Source organism: Nycticebus coucang, chromosome X, assembly GCF_027406575.1.
Source record: "Nycticebus coucang isolate mNycCou1 chromosome X, mNycCou1.pri, whole genome shotgun sequence".
Taxonomy (NCBI): Eukaryota; Metazoa; Chordata; class Mammalia; order Primates; family Lorisidae; genus Nycticebus; species Nycticebus coucang.
This window is the reverse complement of record NC_069804.1, coordinates 41,065,478-41,086,921: the sequence shown is the minus strand read 5'-3', so window position 1 is coordinate 41,086,921 and position 21,444 is coordinate 41,065,478. Positions and strand designations below refer to the sequence as shown.

At 51.4% G+C, this 21,444-nt stretch overlaps 1 protein-coding gene across 1 annotated transcript; it reads left to right on the top strand.

The window, feature by feature from the left end:
• The first annotated feature begins 5,104 nt into the window (after positions 1-5,104).
• Positions 5,105-5,827, top strand: LOC128577588 (60S ribosomal protein L31-like). The gene has a single exon (XM_053579843.1). The coding sequence runs from the start codon at positions 5,331-5,333 to the stop codon at positions 5,775-5,777; it is 447 nt and encodes a 148-aa protein (XP_053435818.1). The 5' UTR covers positions 5,105-5,330; the 3' UTR covers positions 5,778-5,827.
• Positions 5,828-21,444: the final 15,617 nt, after the last annotated feature.

The window sequence follows — 21,444 nt, the reverse complement described above, 5'->3', positions numbered from 1 at the left end:
TAAACAAGGTCATCTGGGATGTCCCAGACTCTGTCAAACTCCCAACTCGTGTGGAACAGAAGAACCGCCAAGCTGATCAATGGAATTTTTTTTTTTTTTGTGGTTTTTGGCCAGGGCTGGGTTTGAACCTGCCACCTCCGGCATATGGGACCGGCGCCCTACTCCTTGAGCCACAGGCGCCGCCCTGATCAATGGAATTGTGAGGAAAAAAATTCATTGTTGTTTGAAGAAATTAAGTTTGGGGGGTACTTCTTAGTACAGTCATTTCAAATATTTGATGGGCCATTGGTGTAAGTGGACTGAGTCTTGTCCTTGCAGGCCCCAGGGAGAGTAGCAAGGGGGAGCAGCACCTTTTGGTTAAGGATAGATAGGAACTCTAAGACGTTCAGAACCTCCTTGGAAGGGGACTATATGTGACTTTGGTGTACTCACTGCACGGCATGAAGGAAAAGATGGAGGCTGCTTTCTGATGTCCAGAAAGGGACCTGACATAGTCCTGCTCTGAGCTTCTTTTTTTCTTTGTTCCCTTCCACATTCATTTATTCACTTCTCCCAAAGGGAACTCTCGACACCTCACCACAAGCGCTTGCTGGAAGACAGAACCATCCCTCCTTCCTGTTCCATTTCTGTGAGCTTTTGTCAGCCTTGTCAGCCTAGGCATTTTTCTTTTCTTTTCTTTCTTTCTTTTTTTTTTTTTCAGTTTTTGGCTGGGGCTGGGTTTGAACACGCCACATCCGGCATATGGGACTGGTGCCCTACTCCTTTGAGCCACAGGCGGCACCCAGCCTAGGCATTTTTCAAAATCACAAGCCATCTCCTTCAGAAAACTTTTGGGGGCCAGAAGGGGGGAGGGCAAAGAAAGTTTTCATGTGACTTTGGCTTCTTTGGAACATACGCCCCTGACCATATTCTGCAGCACCTAGATTGCAAGCTCGCTGAATGTAGGCACGCTGTTTTATTTATTTCTGTATGGCTCAGAGTCTGGCACAGGGCTGCTGGCAGGGCATGATCCATGGGTTTGGGCTGAGTCAGGCAAATCACACGCTGGGAGGCTGGCTCTCTCCTCCCTCCCCGTAGTGGGGCGGGCTTGGAACAAGTGGGTGAGAACAGGATAACCCCTTGAGGGACCTCCTGAACCCAGCAGCCAGTTGCTGGTTTGCCATACCTGTTCTTGACGTCCATGGGCCCCAGGAGTGTTCAGAGGGGCCTCTGTCAAGCTTGCTGTGGAACTCACAGAATCTTCCTTGGAGAAGCAAGATGTGCACGCATACCCCCGCGCGCACGCGCGCACACACACACACACACGCACACTCAGCACTCAAGCACGGAGACTGCCTCAGGGGAGACACTGTCTGCAGGAACCAGACTCCACATCCTCCCCAGGGACTCGTCATCACGTCTCTCGTCAAAGTGTCACTTGTCAGGCGTAGCTCTAGCTCAGTGCAACTCACCCCCTCGCTCACACTGTAGAAGGGCCTCTGAGGGGAGTGGGCTCTGCCGAGTTTCCAGGCAGGCGCCGCCTGTCTTGTCCTTGGCAATTTCTTGGCCTGGTCCCAGAAACCCTAATGAGCCGTGGGTATGAAGAACAGCCACTGTGGTGGTTATCGGAGGCGCCCATACAGTGATTTGGGAGCCAGCCCCCACCCCACCATGTTTGTGGTGTCACTCAGTCTCAGTCTTAGCAATTCCTGGAGAGTAGAAGGTTTGAGCAGGACTTGCTCTCCCCTTTTTGCACAAAGGAAAAAAAGAAAAGACTCCCTGGTCATTTGGGCAGAGGTGGGGGCAGGGAAGGTGGTCTGATGGTAGGCAGCTGGAGAATGGCCCTTGGTTTCCAGGAGCCTCAGACCTGCTCCAAGGGGCCACTGTAGAAGCGGAGCCCCTGTAACCACTTTTGGCCATTGAACCTGTCATCCTAAGGATGGCAATTGGTCAGGCCTGAGCAATTCTCCTCCTGGTCCGACACTGCATCCCTCACCACCCAGAGCAGCCACCACACCTGTGGCCCCGGCTGTGGTCTCTGACAGAAAGGCCTGATCTAAGCACACACACTTCTCAGTTAGAAATATAGCAAGCATGTGCTGGAGGTAAGCCCCAATTTCTAGAGGGGCACCAAAAAGAGACAGCTGGCAGGCAGGGTGGCTCGTGCCTATAATCCTAGCACTCTGGGAGGCCAAGGTGGAAGTATTGAGCTCAGGAGTTTGAGAGCAGTCTGAGCAAGAGGGAGATCCCATCTTTACTAAAAAGCAGAAAAACTAGCTGGGTGTTGTGGCAGTTGCCCATAGTCCCAGCTATTCAGGAGGCTGAGGCAGGAGGATTTCTTGAGGCCATGAGATTGAGGTTGCAGTGAGCTATAATGATGCCCTGGCACTGTACTCAGGGTGACATAGTGAGAGGCTGTCTCAAAAAGAAAATATCGCGGGCTCGGCGCCTGTGGCTCAAGTAGCTAAGGTGCCAGCCACATACACCTGAGCTGGCGGGTTCGAATCCAGCCCGGCCTGCCAAACAACAATGACCGCTGTAACCAACAAATAGCCAGGCATTGTGGCGGGTTTTTGTAGTCCCAGCTACGTGGGAGGTGGAGGCAGGAGAATCGCTTGAGCCCAGGAATTGGAGGTTGCTGTGAGCTGTGATGCCATGGCACTCTACCCAGGGTAACAGCTTGAGGCTCTGTCTCAAAAAAAAAGAAAGAAAGAAAGAAAAAAGAAAGAAAGAAAATACTGCTATAAAAACAAAGAGAGAGAAAGAAAGAGAGCAAATTCTGGGCTGGACCATGCATGATATCCAGGCCATAATGTGGCATCTGGTATGACACATTTTTCCCAGGCCCTCAGCCCAGCCAGTTGCAGCCCCTAGCCCCTGCCCCTTTCCTTGTGATTCCTCTGCTCCCTGGCTTGGCTCTCTGTTCTCAGGAGCCTCTGGCCATAAAAGGGGAGCCGTTCCTCCTTGAAGACAGGGCTGGACCCAGTGAGTGGTGTGTTGGTGTGTTGGGGCAGGCTCCAGCTGAGAGCCAAGCCAGCTGCACACATCTCTTCCCACCTCTGCATTCAGTGACAAGTCAGTAGCTAGGAATCAGGTAAGGTAGGAGAATTTGCTCTACAGAAACAAGCAATTGTTAGAAATTAGAAACTCCCCTTCCCCCACCGAAAACCAGTGGTTAAACATTTGCCAGCACATCACTGGTTAGATCCCTCAGTTGGCGGCTGAGGGGGCACTGACAATGATCACACCTTCTCCCCAAAAGGCTGAGGCCGCACCTTCATTGGAACATGTGCAGGGCCAGGTGCAGGCTCAAGCAAGCCTTGAGTGAGCTCTTCTCTGCTCACCACCCTGAAGCCTTCTCCAGAGGCGGCCTGATGGGGCTGTTTACCTAAGTAGTCCCCGGGGATTCCAATCCCCTGGCTGTGAACATCATCTTTCAACCTTTTGAGCCGAGAACACATGTCACCTTGAAAGCCAGAGAATAAGTTTACCTTTTTCCTTGGATGTCTTGGACAGGCATTTCTTGGACAGGATGTTAGGCTGTGGCAGAGAGCCATAGAGATGGGAAAAGTAAGGCCTGGAGTCCTTGAGAACACCTGGTCCAAGTCCCCTTCATCTGCTTGGCCACTGTCTCCAGGACACCTTTGCCCCCAACCAGCCTCTAAAGAGTCACTAGTGCCTGAGTTTTGGAGTCAGACACACCCAGATCTGAGTTTGGACTCCATCAAGCTATGTGACCTTATGCAAGTCATTTGTTCTCCCTGAGACCCTGTCTTCATCTGTCAAGTGAAGGTAGTAACGGTGCTTACCTCATTAGACTGCTGGGGGTCAGTGAGACAATGCACAGAAACATCCCACCTGGGGCTCAATAAGGGGGAGCACTTGTGTTAGTGATTCTGCCCTGTGTCAGTGGGGTCCTCCAGGAAGCAACGCCAAAATGGAATTAGATGTGCAAGAGGTTTATTGGGGGAAATGCTGTGGAAGATGAAGGGGGGGAGGGAGCAAGAGGAAGCGGGGCAACTCTTCAGAGTGGGAGGCAGGTCTGACCCCTGAAGGGAAAGGGGAAGAAAGGATGGGTGGGTAGGGAAAGCCTCACATGGCAGCACATCTCTGAGGAAGTCTTGGCCGGGCTGATGGGGAGTTCCAGTGTAAAGATGGTCCAAAGAATAGTCCTGAGCTAGCCAGAAATGGCCATGCTCAGTTGCTGGAAGTGCATGGCCTTGGCCTAAGTAAAAATGAGGCAGAGCTGGAGGCTGTCAACTATTGCACTTCTGTGGAAATTTCTGTCTCTCTCTCTCTCTCTTTTTTTTCTTTAGAGACAGAGTCTCAGTTTGTCGCCCTCAGCAGAGTCCTCCGTAGAGTGCTGCAGCATCACAGCTCACAGCAACCTCCAGCTCTTGGGCTTAGGAGATTCTCTTGCCTCAGCCTCCCGAGTAGCTGGGACTACAGGTGCCTGCCACAGCGCCCGGCTATTTTTTTGTTGCAGTTTGGCCTGGGCTGGGTTCGAACCCACCACCCTCGGTGTATGAGGCTGGCACCCTACTCACTGAGCCACAGGCACCTCCAGAAAGAGAGATGTGAGCACTGGACTTCATGACCTCCCCAGTTCCTTTTAGCCTGCCCCTCCTTGTACAGGTGCAGTACGGGGGGGTCATTTCTTCCTGATTTCCCCACATGCAGTGGCTCCCCTAGTCCTGCTGCTACAGCTGCAGCACACTGAGGCAGTGTTGTGATCCCTGCCCCTCCCACAGGGCTTTCCATTTACTCCTAACTCTTCTCTCCTGAGCTTTGCCCCTTGTTCCCGAGTCTGTTCTCCACAACACTGCTTCAGTTATTTGCTAGAAAGTCCTCAAAAGCCCTGCAGCAAACAGACATCTGAGAAACCTCAAAGGTGAACGGGTCATTCCTTCGTGCAAGATCAAGTGCATTATCCCCGAGGCAAGCCCCTTTCCCCTGGGCCCAGCCCTGTTTCTCATGGCCCTCCTTCTCTCACTCCTTCCACCAAATCTGCATTTCTTCCTTCTCATCACTGTTGCATGTCTGGGCTTTTGCTCATCATGCCCTTCTTGGAATAATCTCCCAACCTGCCCGCCTGGTAAACTCATTCTGTCTTTTCAGATCCCCTGGAGATGTCAGCCTCTTTGTGAAGCCTTTGCCAACCCCTAGCTTCCTTGCATGCTCTCACACACCCACTGGGTCTTCACCAAAGCACCTGCTGCTTGCTTATTTAGCTACAGTCTCCCTTCAACCCCCAGGGCATTTCTTCAGCAAATATTTACTGATCACCTGCTATGTGCCTAGTGTAGGCGTGGGGGCGTGGTGATGGGTAAAGGAACTTGGCTTCCACCCTCATGGGACAGTCTGCAGGGAGACCTGACAGTGAAACAGGCAATTGTGCTTTCCAACTTGGGACCTGTAGGATGGCTCCCGCAAAGAAGGGTGGCGAGAAGAAGAAGGGCCGGTCCGCCATCAACGAGGTGGTGACTCGAGAATACACTATCGATATTCACAAGCGCATCCATGGAGTGGGCTTCAAGAAGCGTGCCCCTCGGGCACTCAAAGAGATCCGGAAATTTGCCATGAAAGAGATGGGAGCTCCAGATGTGCGCATTGATACCAGGCTTAACAAAGCTGTCTGGGCCAAAGGCATAAGGAATGTCCCATACCGTATCCGTGTGCGGTTATCCAGAAAACGCAATGAAGATGAAGATTCACCAGACAAGCTCTATACTTTGGTTACCTATGTACCTGTTACTACTTTCAAAAATCTACAGACATTCAACGTGGATGAGAACTAACTGGTGATTGTTAGACATATCAAATAAAGTTATAAAATAATAAAAAAAAAGAAACAGGTAATTGTAATAAATGGTGACATGTGCAGACCCAGGGATAGTTTAGACCATCACTTGGAACACATGGCAGGGACTCTGGGGTGGGGCTGTCCTGTAAGGCTTCCTGGAGGAAGTGATCTTCTCTCTTCTCTTCTCTTCTCTTCTCTTCTCTTCTCTTCTCTTCTCTTCTCTTCTCTTCTCTTCTCTTCTCTTCTCTTCTCTTCTCTTCTCTTCTCTTCTCTTCTCCCCTCCCCTCCCCTCCCCTCCCCCACCTCCTTTCCCCTTTCCTTTCCCCTTCCCCTTCCCTTCGACAGAGTCTCGCTCTCTCACCCTAGGTAGAGTGCTGTGGTGTCACAGCTCACAGCAGCCTGAAACTCTTGGGCTCAAATGATTCTATTGTCTCAGCCTTGCAAGTAGCTGGGACTACAGGTGCCTGCCACAATGCCGGCGAGGTTTTTCTTTTTGTCTTTTTTCTTTCTTTCTTTTTCTTTTTTTTAAGTAAAGACAGGGGTCTTGTTCTTGCTCAGGCTGATCTTGAACTCCTGAGCTCAGGGGATCCACCTGCGTTGGCCTCCCAGAGTGCTAGGATTACAGGAGTGAGCCACTGTGCTTAGCCAGAAGTGTCTTTTTAAGTTGAAGTTTCCAACATGATCAGAGTTGATTAGATGTAAGGGGATAGAAGCACCGGGAAGACAGCAACATAGGGAAGGACCTAGGGCCCAGCGAAGATGTGGGCGTGGGAGAAGAGGCAGTAGACAGATCCATGAAGATGTTTGGCCGTGAAGAATGAGAAAGATGCAGATGCAGGGCGGGGTAGCTGGAAGGGAATGAGAGAGAATACATGAGTTGCTGATGGGGAGGGTGAAGCTGAGGAAATGGGAGAGGGCACGACTAATCTCTGGAGGTGCATTGTATAATACAGTAGCCACTAGTCACATTCAGCTCCTTAAGTAAACTAAAATGGAATAATTTTGCTCCTTGGTCATACTAGACACATTTTAAGTGCTCAGTAGTCACGTGTGGGTAGTAGACCACCCTCCTGGAAAGTGAAGATATAGAACAGCTCAATCATTGCAAAAAAATTCCCTTGTACTGTTACCCTACAGTTTGAGTGGCTAGGACTTGGAGCTCAAGAGTGAGAGTGGCCACGAGATGGGTGGAAGGACACTTGGAACTGGGGAGTAGGTGGACAGAATGGTGTGGACAGACATGTGATAGCAAGATGCTAAGGTGGGATCTTGTCTGTGACTCCCATGGTCTCTGTGAAGGAGGATGTGGAGCTGAAGCTGTAGTTAAGTGAAGAACAGGGGAGGCAGCTGAACAGGAAGATGCAGGAGTCACAGGGCTGCTGGCGCTGCTGAGCTGGAAGGCAGGGTGATTTCCTCCCTCTGATCTGAGCCTCTCGAGAGCAGGTCCAGAGGAGGGTCTGTTTGATTCATAGTAGGCTGTGCCATTGGGATAGGCCAGCTGAGGATCCTCAAAAAGGTGCTTGAAGGGATGGAGAGTCTTAGAAGAGGGGTGGCTCTGTGTACAATGACAAGGAAGTCCATGGTGCACCTAGGGAATAGGGGGTTGAAGAGAGTCAATGGAGTGGGGGATTCAGCTAGCCACTGCTGGGGAGCAAACCACCCTCAAACTTAGTGACTTATGTCAACATTTAGTTTCTTCATGAATCTACTACTTAGACTATGCTTGGGAGTGAGAGCTTATCTCTGCTTCACACTCAGTGTTAGCTGGGCAACTTGAAGGCTGATGCCACTTGGCATCCATTAGGATGGCTCAAAGGCTGGGAGTTGTAATCATTTGAAGGCTATTTCATCTAGCTGGTGGCTGGTGCTGGCTGTTGGCTGGGACGTTAGCTAGGGCTAATGGCTGGAACACTTACTTGGCCTCTTCATGTGGCCTGGGCTTCCTTGAAATATGGTGGCTGGGTTCCAAGGGTAATAAGTCCTAAGGGAGAAAGAGAATCAGATGGAAGTCATGCCACCTTTTGTTACCTAGACTAGGAAGTCTGCAGGCATCACTTTGGTCACATTCTCTTTATGGAGGCAGTCACAAAGGCCCATCTAAGTTTATGTGGAGAGCAACAGACTCTTGAAGGATAGTGGCGATTTGTTCCAAAAGCATGTGAGATTAGAAATATTGCTGTGGCCATTTTTAGAAAAGACAATGTGCCACAAAGCCCAAAGAGTGAGAAGCCCAGTTATTAACTTCTGCTGGGAGAGGGGAGAAAGTAATTGGGCCAAATTCAAATTCCTTCAATTTGTACATGCAACTAGTATTTATTTAGCATTTACTATGTTCCAGGCTCTGTTTCAGATGCTGGGATACAAGATGGAAAAAACCTTGGTTTTTATGGAGATTGCACAGTATTGAGGGAAATGAGAGTAAACAAACACACAAGTGTTCATTATGTCACTAGATGCTAAATACTATGTGGAATGACAGCGACAGAAAGTGAGCAGGTGAAGGAAGGAGGATTGGTGGAATGGCTCTGTAGGGTGACAGGGGGAAAGTCTGTAAACTGCAGGGAGAAGCCGGAAGTTTTGGCCATTCCTTTTAAGGTTGAATCCCAGGTGCCTAGCTTGTAGGGCTGGATAAACTTCTGCAGAATGTTAAGAAATAGGGTCCCTCAGATGCTGAGTCCTTCCTCAATGTCACTAGCTAGCTAGAAGCTGTGCAGGCACAGGCCCCACAAAAACAAGAGGCGCCTTTGACCTCTGACTCCCAAGCACTCGTCCAGCCTGTCCAGCTTCTGGGCTAAATATTTTGGGGGCGCTTATTGGAGACCGGCGCCCCCAGGGAATGTGTTTGTGCAGGCACAGTTTTGTCCCTTCAGAAAGCTGAAGCGTCCCAGTTGGAGGCAGTCTGAACTGGAGAGGGCCCAGGAAGGAAAGAATGTGGGGATTTAATTGGACTCAGCGAACCCTTCCCGGACCAGCCGGCGCAGACCCTCGGAGGCTGCCACCTGTGCCCAGCGCTCCTGCTGGCCTGGGGCGCTCGGCGGAAGCATGGTTACGGAGAAGAGGTGTGAGGGAGGCAATCCAGAGCCGCCCTCTCCCTACATCTTCCTGCCAAATCACCGTGGCTGAAAAGCCACAGAGATCAGGTTGCTGGGCATAAACTGAGGACAGGAGGGAATGGAGTGTCCGGGAAGGTGGGGTGGTGTTTGGGGAGGAGCGGAGGGGTGTTCCAAAAGGGGAGCGCGGGCCTGGGGTTCTGGGGAGGGCTGGAGGAGGAGTGGGGGCAGGGAGGGGAGCTCCCCGGGAGGGGTCGAGGCCGTGTGGGGGGCGCGACGGCGGTGGTGGGGATTGGGGTCCCCGCAGCATCTCTAACCACAAAGGGCTAGGGAGCTCGGCCCGGCGGTCTTAGCTAGCGGTATTGATCCAGGGGCGGGCGCAGCTAGCGCGCCGAGAGCTGCTCCATCCATTAGGGCCGCTGTTCGCCTCCAATTAGAAAAAAAATCATTACTCAGCAGCCAGCAGCGGCCTGCGCTCCGCCGGGGACCGCCTGCGAGCGAGCGAGCCAGCGAGGGAACAGCGGGCCTCCCCCTCTCCCGCTCTTCCCACCCTCAGCCCCCGGAGCCCCGCCTCCCCTGGCCCTAATGACAACTATTAGAACTGCCTCCCCTCACCCACCGCCCGGCAAACACAAAAGCGCCAGATTCATTTGGTAATCGGGGTAATTACAGCGGGGCGCGGGGGCGCACGCGGCGACGGCGGGCGCGCCGGCGGAATGCTAAGGGGCCGGGCGCGCAGCCCGTTCCCACCCCGCATCTCTCCCCGCCCGGTCCCTCGCCGGATCGGCGCCCGGGGCCATGTCTCCCCTCGCCCAAGCCCTTCCCCCTGCAGCAGCGGGAAGAGGGCTGCTTGGGGGCGCAGAGGCGCGGGAGGAGAAGTGCCCGCGGCTCCAACCCACTCGCAATCGTCCTCGGCAGCGCAGCCCGTGATACTCGGGACAAGATTTGCCACGTCCGGGAGCCGGAGAGCCCCTCCGAGGTCGGGCGCCTAATAAATACGGAGTGTAATGTATTTACTCTACTGCCCCCAGTTAATTTACACACCCGCGCCGCGCCGTGCTCCATCCCCCCCCGCGCGCACTGGCTTGTCGTTCCTATTTACAGGCTCGAGGCGCTGTCCCTCGAGAGGGCTTTTTTTTTTTTTTTTTTTTTGAGAGAGAGAGCTTTAGGATGGATGCAACGTGTCATTAAACCTGAAAGGAGCTGTTACTTATCAGTAATGGTGTTTTCCACAGGCCTTTTTCTTCACCTGCGCGGGCACAGGTACCACCTGGGTGGTGAATGGGAGCGGGGCGCCCGAAGGCCTGTGTGGGGAGATGGTAAACTACGCGAAGGTTTCGCTGGAGACCCCTCTCCCCAACCAGCGGGAACACGGCGGCCTCTTCACCACCTGGAGGCACGGTGCTGCACCTAGGGGCTGTGGGAAGGGGGTTCCTCGCTCCGGAGCCGCTAGAACAGCAGTGTGTTGGAGGACACTTCAGAAAAGCTTCCCCCTCCTTAACCAGCAAGAAACGCCGACCGGCAGTGGTGCCATTCTTGCAGCAGAAAAGCCCAGTGTGACTCCGGCTCGCGATGGTGCCATTCTTACAGGAGAAAGGCCCTGTGTGACTCCGGCACTCGGAGCAACCGCCTTATCTGGGGCGGGTTCCTATCTGCCGCTCTGGGCAGCAGGATTGTCTTCGTGCACAGGACTTATCTTGTTGGGAAGCAGAGCTGCGCGCTGGAGGCCGGCCCAGCGAATGGAATGCTCACTCGGCCTTGTACGTTCTTAATGACCCATAACAGAGTCCTCAGAGGTGAAAAACAAAACCCTACACCCCTTAACCCTTTCTGTGCCCATCCCGCTCTAAGAGATTTCTTAATCCTGCTGTGGTGTCCCACAGACTCCTATTTAGATTTCATCCCAGGGCTGCCGGTTAGTCTGGCTTCCCCCCCACTGCCCAGGGTGGAGAGGCAGAGCCCCCTTAAGGGCTTGGAGTAGGGAACGCAACCCCTTGGAAGCGAGGGCGAAATTCTGAGTGGGTATGCGTTCTTTTGGACGGGAGGGCTATTAAAGGGACCTGACACAACCCCACAGGTTAAAAATCACCTACCGGCCATTGACCTTGTTTAAGTCTGATCTCTGAGCCTCGCTTCATTATCAGGAGGAACCAGGATACCCCAAAGCAGACATTATCATTAAAACAATGAGATAATGCTTTAATATGTGTACAGGCTTCTGCAAAGATAAAATATTAATGATGCCAAAGAGGGCTGTGTGTGTGTGCATGTGCACATGTATGTATGTATTTGTGAGGTGGTAATGTAGAGAAAGTGGGAGGTTCACTGGGATTATATTCTCTGTACCCAGGGAGACTCTGTCCTGAAACCCCTCTGTTCTCTTTAGTTTAGGACCAAGTGGGATTGATGAGGAATGTTGCTCCTCCTCCCACCTGGTTGGGTGGGTGGGGGATGGGCAGCAGGGTCTTGTCCCTTGTTCCTCAGAAGACCCATGGCCTCCCTTGGGCATACAGTATTCATCTACAAGAGTGAGTCAGAAAATACATCTTTGTGGAATAATCACATCAGGGACTGGGTAGCTAAAGAGTCTTGGGCCAGCCCTACATTCCTTCCCTATTTGCAAACAGAAAAGCACTCTGGACACTTTCCAACTGGAATTTGTCTCCAGTGGTGGAGGCCCTTCAGTATCCTTTCTGACTTGGTGTCTACCTTTGAGGAGCTAACCTGAATCCAGAGTGTTAAGCATCCCCATAGAGATGGGGACAGATGAGGTGATAGTTTATTCTTTTCATCCGCACACTAAGAAACTAAAACGGGGAAAAGCCTGGCTGAGGTCATGAGACCAGGATTAGGAGTGCCCCTCCCTGATACACCCTGTTGCCTCCACACAAAAGGACAGTGGTAGCCGTGGGAGGGAACTGCCCAGACCTCCTTTCAGTGGAGAATGTTCTGGGAGGAGAATGGTTGGCTGATGTCTTCCAGCTGCCACACCTTCAGGTCTCCTGCAGCATTCCTGCTGAGGCCACCCTCTTCCTAGGCTGTTCCCACCTAAAGACAGAGCACAGCCTGGGGACTAGAGCTGGGGCATTTCTGCCTGACAGGGACCGTGGGCAGTCTGTGCTCTGGACTTCCCATTGGCCTGGCGGAGATGTTCCTTGAGTTCTGAGCTGTGCTGCTGGCTCTGCCTACCCACCCTCCTTCCTTCCCCTCTTCTTCCACAGGGGTCTGCCTCCTGGGCTGAAGGGTCTCTCCACCTCCTCCTGATCCCTCCCCTTTTACCCTTTCTAGAAGTTTCCCCCAGTACATACACTTCTGATTCTGTCCTGGGGTCTGCTACCTGGAGGATGTGGGCTGCTACAGGAACCCTCATCCACCAGTGCAGGAGCATGTAGCAAACCGCGGGTGGAGCTATAAGCCCTTGGGCGCTCCTTTACCCCTGTTTCAGAAGGTTCCAGGCTATAGACACTCTCCTGTAGCCCTCTAGGGCTAGATGGCCACATGCCATACTCTGGTGACAATGTTGCTCGTGATCTCTGCCCAGGGCTCCTGCAGTCAAAGACTGGCTCTTACTCACCAGCTCATCCTGTGGCTCTGGAAAGTCAGTCTCAAGGCCAGACCTCACATTGAGACCTGGAACTCTCTTCACACAGCCACTCTGACCTGGGTCTGACTGCTGAATGCCAGCCCCGCAAATCTGTACATGGAATCAGAGGCTACCCAGACGGGCTTCCAAAGACACACAAGGCAGGGGTGAGCCAAGAGGCTGGGGAGACCTGCTCCATCAGAAACTGACACAAACTGACACAAATGACAATGAGAAATCAGATTGAAAGGAGGGGGATTGAGGAGAAAAAGCATCATGGGGAAAACAAAGGAACTGCTAGAGTTTACGCCTGCTGGAAAAAAGGCAGTCATCAGCCCCAAGACAGATGAAGCGGAGGGCTGTTTTTTTAACGCAAGGGCAGAGGTCATTAGCTTGGAGAATGTGTCATATTTGACATCAGGAGGGTGGTTATTTGAGGCTGGAAAGCAAAGCATGGTCCACTCCCTCTCTGGCTGGGGACATACTATTCGCTGGGGAGAAAGGACAGGCCCTGGACTAGGGGGAGTGACAGGGAGGGATGTGTCCCCAAGGTCTGATGCCCTATTTATCCCCCAACCTTTCTAAATAGGAGAAATCTGTCAATTTTCACTTCTCACTGGCAGCTGTGAAGACTCATGGGATTGAGGACTGCACCCAGTGGTGGCCTGGACTGTATACCTTCAGAAATAGTCAGTGCCATCCCTGTTAGGCTAATCCCCCCCCCTCCCCCAGAGCTACTTTACTTGAAGCTCCGTGGGCAGGGGTTTCAGGGACAGTGCCTTTCTTTGGTCATAGGTAGAACTGCCCAAAGCACATGAAACAAGCCACATCCACGGTTATCTACAAATTCTCCTCTCTACCTGGGAAACCAGCCTGAAGCCCTCATCCCCTCTGAGGGGTCAGCGGGGTTATCTGCTGCCTGGGGGCCACTGCGGTCTTGCCAGTTCTGGAGCAAGGAGAGTCAGGGACTCTGAGGGAGAATCTCTAAATCTCTAAGGACAACTCCTGGCACCGCCACACCCCCCCCCCCCATCTCTTTGAGGTGGAAGGATGCAAAAGCAGCAGAGAGTTGGGAGCCACTGCCTCTGATTCTCGGGCAACTCTGATTCAGAGCTCGGAGCATGCATTGTGGTCCAGTGGCATCTGGATGATAGGACTGCTCGTAGGTCTCCTCCAGCTCATCCCTCCCAGCTCTACCACCTCGAACTCTTCCCTCCCGCTTCAGGCAACTTCCTACAGTTCTCCAAGCTTTGCGGGGCCTCAGCCTGGGCTGTGCCTTAACACCCCACTCTCTTATCTGACTCCTACTCATCCTTTCCCTTTCAGCTTAAGCTCCAGGAAGCATGGGCAACCCCCACAGTAAACAAAGCCAAACGTCTTCTTTATCTGGAGCCTTTACTATGCTAATGTACATTGTGAATCCTCTGGAGGTTGGGGGTAGGGAAGGAGTGGGGAGGTCGCCAATCTTTCCAGAAGTGTTGGGGCACAAAGGCCTCACCTACTTCCATGTCTATTAACCCTCTCCCTCTGAGAGAAGCGAGCAGTGTAGAAGCCCCTCTTGGGGTGAGGTAGAGTCCCTTTTGCTCTCCTGGACCCTGAGGATGGACTTACCCCTAGAGGGAGAAACCAGAGTACTAGCCCAATCCCTTCTCATCACAGCTATAGGGTCAGATCCAAGCTCAGGGCCTTCTTTAAGGAAAACAATGCAGAAGTACAAATTATAACTGCTATGGCCCTACCAGGGCCTGGGAAGGATATGGTGTGAGTCATGGCAAAAAAACTTTAAGCTTTATTAGTGTCAAGGTAAAATCTACACGTGTGCAGAGGCTTAACTATGGGCATATGTGTAACTAAAACACATTCATATCCACACCCATGAGTGGGTCAAGTGGATGGTCTTGTGTGGCTCTCTTTTGACTCTTGGGGCTGCAGACTGGTGGGAGCAGCAACCATATGGTTGGGCAGATGTTTGCCCTCCCCTTGACCTCATTCACTTTCTGTGCCCTGTTCTGTACCCAGGAGGCTAATCCTTGATCTTTGTGGACTGAATCCCTTGGGTTGCCTTGGCCATTGGCTTCCAATTGGGTTTAGCCATTGGAAGGCACTTCTGAAGCTGGGCTGCTGTTTGGCAGTGGCTGCATTTCTCTGCCCACAGGAGTCATCACCTACAGTTCTCTCCAGGTTCTGCTAACAGTCCCCAGCCCTTGCGTCTTCAGTCCAGAGGGTGGTAGAGCTTCCCACTGTTGCTAGTCCCAGGGCACTTCCTTATCCCTTATGGTTTCATAATCTGTCCATACCTCTGTAAATAGTCCCTTTACTAAACTCTTATCCATTAACCCTCTGTTGAGTGTGCCATCCCTTCCAGCTGTGGCCCTGACTCATACAAGTAGCAAGAGTGGTGCCCATGGGCAGTCCCTAAGTCATCCCCCCAATCACAGACAAGATATCTTCAGTTCCTTATTGGCTAATTTGAATATGCAAATGTAGGCATCTATTAGTGGAGTAAGCTTTCCACAGAAGTCTAGAGCCTGGTGGTGGACTCCTCATCTCATCCACCCCCACCATGGCATTTAGCACTGAACTGGCTGATCTATGTGGGCTCCTCCTTCCTGAGTATCCAGAATAGGTTATGGGGGAAACATAACCCTCTCCACCCCCAACTTTCTGGGCTTTTTTGGGGGTGGTGTGGGGCAAATTTGGGGGAATGTGATAGAACTGCCCAAAGCACATGAAATAAGCCACATAAATTATAAAACTTAAACAATGGCTCCAGTGATGTGCTGGTAAATGCTTAACAACTGGCTCCCTGCCCCCACCCAGCTTTGACTTGTAGAGTCTGCTAATTTCCATGATGCACATACTCCTATCATAGCCATGCTCAAGCTACCCACATGGTGCTGACCATGGATTTGGGAAGAGATGGGCACACCATTACCTAGTACTTCTGTTATGTAAATATGATAGAGTAACTGTAGCAATTTTCAGTATTTATTACTTTTGTTTCTAATATGATTTATTACATTTAAAATTTTAATTATTTAAATTTAAATTTTATGTTTACTTTACTCATTTTAATTTTTATTAACGGTTGTGTTGAACAACCAGCTTGCAAAATTCCTGAAAATGTAATGATCCACCTTCACAAACTGGTACTCTTTGGCTCCAGCTCACCACGGAAGGATTCTATTGGCTCCGTGGCAATGGAAAGAAAAATCAGTTTTCATCAAGATAGAAAACAAAAACAAAGAAAGGCTACGAGTATTTCAATTGCGCCACCTTGTGGCACCACCTAACAGCGCCACGCCCCCATAATCTGAACTCCCCCACTTTGGACAGGCTGTATTTCTGTCTGGGGGTGATCAAATGTGCTGGTTTGCCTGAAACACATCCTTATTTATGCCTACTACCTTGGTTTGATGATAAATAGCACTCCTTTTGCTTTCTCAAGTGTCCTGGTTTGAACAATAAATGATATAGTCACGCATCCTATACCCCAGTAGATTGTAGTGTGCTTGAGGGTAGGGACTGTCTTGTTTACCATTGCATGCCTCAGGCCAAGGAGCCTGTCAAGTGATATTTGTCAAAAGAGCAGTGAAAGTTAAGGCTATAGAAACAGTTTCCCTGCCTTGTTGGTTACACTGATAACCACTGGGATTTGGAAATCTTTACACTGTGTAGAGATTTTTTAGTGTAATGTGATTGGCCCTGTAATCCCTGACCCCGCCGTCCTCGTGCATAAAAAGCCAGGCTGATAGACGTCAGAGCCTCGTCTCCCAGGAGCGTGCGGCAGCCAGAGGGTGTTGGTCTGGCCATCTGGTGCAGGAACAGTCGAGCCGTGTGGGAGCCCAGCTGGCACGGGAATCCTTGGCTGTCCCCGGCAAACAGCATGGGGAGGAGAGCTGTGGGATCAATAGTAATTTCCTTCAGAAGAACGGCGATGTAGTGTGGTTGGCGATGGCATTGGGCTTTCCCTGGCACGGAGGTCTCTAAATGCACTTGGCCCTCTTAGCTAGGAAATGGACTTGCAGCAGAACGCTGGACAGGGAAAAGAACAAGGACGGGACTTTCTTGGCCTGAGCCCAAGAGAGGTTGCCAGGTTGGCTGTTGAAGCAGGCTTTCTCTGTGCTTGCGTGTCATCGGCATAAGACACGTAGACACTTTGAGGCACTGACAGAGAGGGAAATTGTGGAAGTTGGAACATTCCCATGGGCTTACTGGCATCTTCCATGCAACATCCATCCACTCAGCACTCAGGGAGAGACCTCCATGGGCTGGGAACAGGTGCTAAAGGTGATCTCCATTTCTCACTGTCTAGAGATAGAGGCAAGGAGTTATCTGACATTTCTGAAGCAGGGCCATTATTGCAGACCGAAATAATGCTGAGTCCGAGGCGCTCAGGGAGTGGCTAGGAGTTTAGGAAGAATGGGTCAGGCTTGAACTGCCATTTGAAGGACAAGCAGGAGTTTTATTAAACTGGGAGGGAGATGCAGTGGTATACCACCTAGATACTCCCTTCAAAGACGGAGTTGCCCTTGGCTGTTGGGAGCTGAGCTGCCTTGCCTCTCCCTTCTTGGGGGGCAACTCATATTCTCTGACTGGTCTGTTGGGATAAGGTGTGTATAAGGGCTCACTTCCTCTCCTCAGTTTGGTATATCTCTAAAGGCTCATACTAGCTCTGGAATTTTCTATGGGGTCAGCTGAGGCCTCTGTTGTAACTGTACAGGGGTTCAACTTCTTCCCCTGCCCCACCCCGCGGCCCTCCCTCCCTTCCTCACAGGCATTGTTCCTGAGAGCACCGTCCCATCAAGCTCCCACACTCGGGTCTCCATCTCAGGGTTCATCTCCCAGGCAACCTGACATTAGCCAGGGAGGGAGGCAGGGAGGGAGGGATGGATAGTTCTTCTCAGGGAGAGAAACAGAGTGGGAATGGGAATGGAGAGTGGGCAAGCAGGCCAGGAAGGCGTGTCCTTCTCTGTGGCCAAGCACAGGCTGCAGAAAAAGATCATCCTGGGAAGCGAATTCGAAATCCCTAAATTTTGGTGGTCAGGGAGGATTCATGGCGCAAAGGTCTTGCATTCCTATGGTTATGACTGAGGCGTGGCCTGAAAGCATTACTTTTAGCTGCCAAGTCAGACTGCAGGCACTTTTTAATACAATCTGTATGTTCTTGCAACCGGTCACATTTCTCCCTAGCCTCTTACTTTCTTAGGTTGCTGCTGTGGCCTGCTTGGAGCTGGAAAAGGGAGGAGAAGCAAGTGCTTTGGAATGAGGTAGGTGTGGGTTTGCCCCCCTCACTCACTAGCAGTAGGGCTGTGGGCAGATTCCTCAATCCTTCAGAGCCTGCTTCCTCATCTGTGAAACGGTGACATGAGATAGTACATATAAACACTTAACCTGGGGCCTGGCAGGTAGTGAGAACTCAGTAGATATTGTTATTTTCATTCTTGCCATTTTTGCTTCCTTTGTTTGAATTTGCACTGCTTCATGGGAAAAAGTTGATGAGGAACCATGTGGCGTGCATGTGGGTGGGGGGACAGGGGCAGGAGGAGGAGGCAGAGGCTGTGTGGGTGGCTGGTGGTAGCAGTAGACTGCATGGACAGACTCTTCAGTATAGTCCTTCAGAGATTCAGTCCTCTGCCAAAGCTAGACCACATAAGGTGAAGCCTAACAAAGGAAGTGAGCTCTCCTTCATTGCCTCCATTTTCCAGAGCAGGAAACTGAGGTCTAGAGGACAACTGACTTGCCCATGGCTACCAAGTGACAGGCAGAAGACCCTGAGCCCTGGCCCTCCAGTGCCCCAGCCCTTGGACTGCCCTGTTTTCCTGAAAGGTATGGAAAAGGGCAGAAGAGGGCAGTGGCTTTGGGGCATGGGCAGGGCTGTCTCCCGGAGCCTCAAGCAGCCAGCCACTGTTCCTGTTTGTTCCCGAGCTCGCCAGAAGGGCACCTCCCTCCTCCCCACTGATGTCAGCGGATGACGTCTGGGCCGCATTCAGGCCATGCTGTCATTTGTCCCATGCTCATTCAGCTGATTAAAAGTCATCAATTGTTTTTTAAGCCACCAGCAGGCGAGCCACCAGGCTCCATTTGTTATTGCTCGGCCATGCTGTGAGATGCTGTTTAAACTCACTGAGCAAAGCTTTCAGAAACCAGAGGCCAAAAGTGTTTTTTGGAAGAAAGAAAATAGGAGAGAAATGAGTGGGCCCACATCTTTGCCAGAAGGAACAATCGGGCCTAGCAGTTGAGGAGCTGGTCCCCCTTTTAGCAGCTCCCACACGGTTCTTTTCAGGGGCCTTTCTCTTGGGGCCAGAGCCACAGGGAGCCCCCTTCATCTCCTTTCCGAAATAATCTCCACTGTGTCTGAGAAACATTACTTGGGAACTTTTTACCTAGTCTCCCTACCTCCAAGATACCCTGTTGCTTTTAGCCAGGCTAATGTTCCTACAACACTGCTCAATGCATCTCTGCTCGAACACTTTCAGTGGCTCCTCATTGCCAATGGAATGAAGAAGAAAGCTGTTGTCTGGCATTCAAGTTCTCCACGGTGTGGCCTGGCTCTCCCCTGTGACCTTCCTAGTCGCTGTATTTCAGCCAAATCAGACCTTTTGGCTCCCCGAGACCTGGCTGTTTTGGGTCACTGTGCTCCTTCTGTTTGAAATGATGTACCACTTCCCCACTCCCAGCTCTTAATGTTTTCACCCCCAAGGATCTTCCCAGGGCTGTTTTGGAGCCCTCCTCTGTCCTGGTGTCTTTACTGAGGCCACAGGTCCATATCCTCTTTGTCCCCTTTCAGTCACTGTGCTACTGATGTTATTGAGGCCTCACCCACATCCCCTTGCACTGGCCATTTTTGTGCACACAGCTGCCAGCACCTGTGTCCCTATGCCTGGGGCCTGTCTTTGACCTCCTGAGCCCTCTCTGTCCATACATGGCATGCAGGAAGTGCCAGGGGATTAATGTCCCCTGGGAACAGTCTTCAATAAATGACTGATGAGAGCTGGTGGATAAATACCCCAGCTCTGTTGCTTTGTGGATAGAATACTCCGGAGTGACTGTTCTGTGACTACTCATTCCCTGCCTCCTCCCAGATACACCACTTACACTCACATCCTCGTCTCAGCCTCTGCTTCTGGGGACCCAAACTCAGACACCATGTCACTTTGTTTGTTCTGGTCCTATGTTCTGCTGGTCAGGCTCAGATTCCCTGTAGCTTCTCACACGATGCCTGGTCCATGGCAGGTACCCTGTGGTAGATGACCAGTAAATGTGGAATGACTCCAACCTGTATTAGAGAATCCTCTAAATAAGAAAATTGGCCAGGCGTGGTGGCTCATGCCTATAATCCTATACTCTGTGAGGCCGAGGCAGGCGGATTGCTTGAGCTCAGAAGTTTGAAACCAGCCTGAGCAAGAGTGAGACCCCCATTTCTAAAAAAATAGCCAGGTGTTGTGGTAGACACCTGTCCTGGCTACTAGGGAGGCTGAGGCAAGAGGATCACTTGAGCCCAAGAGGTTGAGGTTGCTGAGAGCCATACACCACAGCACTCTACCAAGGGGGACAAAGTGAGACCCTGTCTCAAAAAAAATAATATATATATAAAAGAAAAAGAAAGAGAAAAAGAAAGAAAGAAAAAGAAAATCGGGTGGGTCCGGTGGCTCACACCTATAATCCTAGCACTCTGGGAGGCCAAGGCAGGAGGATCACTTGAGCTCAGGAATTTGAAACCAGCCTGAGCAAGAGTTAAGACTCCTGTCTCTACTAAAAAAGTTAGCTGGGGGCGGCATCTGTGGCTCAATGGAGTAGGGCGTCGGCCCCATATGCCGGAGGTGGCGGGTTCAAACCCAGCCCCGGCCAAAAACTGCAAAAAAAAAAAAAAAAAAAAATTAGCTGGGCGTTGTGGCAGGTACCTTTAGTCTCAGTTACTAGGGAGAAGCTGAGGCAGAAGGCTCACTTGAACCCAGGTGTTTGAGGTTGCTGTGAGCTAGGCTGATGCCACAGCACTCTAGCCTGGGCAGTAGAGTGAGACTCAGTCTCAAAAATAAATAAATAAATAAATAGAATAAGAAAATCTTGGTTTTCTGTGGATTATTCTTTCTGCCCACATATGCCAGGGGCATTTCCACTGCTTTAGCCCTTTCACACCCTGCCTGGCCCTCTCCTTCTATGGAGCTCTACTTCATTCAAGACCTAGCTTCAGCACTTCCCTCGCTGCCCGCCAAACCTCCTCCTCTCGGCCCCAAGTCTGCCTGCCCTGATAGCTCCCTTTTCTGAATTGCTACTGAACTTACATAGTGCCACCCGGCTTTGCCCTTGCCCCTTATTTTTTCTTTGCCCTTGCCTTCATTTTTTCTCCACAGGGCTCTTCCATTCTCAAGGGTAAGTCTCACAGTCCCAAGGGCTTCCTGTTAGTCACTTCTATCCCCGGGAAGAATCTGAATGTCTGACTCCATTATGAATCAGGGAAGGTCAGTGTCATCAGCAGAAAGAGCTGTTTTTTTCCAGCTAACACTCAAGAAACTTGAAAGTAAATGCAAGGCTGAGTTTTCTGTGGAGAGGGGAGGAGTGGTGGGGTGCACAGACATGGGGCTGCGGAAACTGTTAGAGAGACCTCGTGACTATGAGTCTTGGCCCCATGAACTTTCTAGCACTGTTCTTGGACTTTGATGAAACGTCTCCAGTTCTATAGGGATCACTCACCCAGCTGAACTTGTTTGGCCTTCTGTGGTACTGCCAGAGCCCGTCTGGATTAGGTGACCAGGAAAGCCAACAAACGCGAGGCAGAGAGCCTTACGTGGACAGTTGTTCCCAGATGTCCCCTGCGGGCCTCCTTCCTCATTGCCCAGTTGCCTTATCAGGTGCAGAAAATGTGTCTTGTTCAGGCAAGAAGATCACAGGCCAAGGTGAAAGGGGGACAGTCAAGCTCTCAGGGTCTGGAGCTACTCAGAGCCACTTAAAGCCCTGGAAACAGCATGGTCTCGCTCAGAGACAGTGTTCATTTTCACCTTCCTCAAAACAAAAGCCAGGCAGCTGGC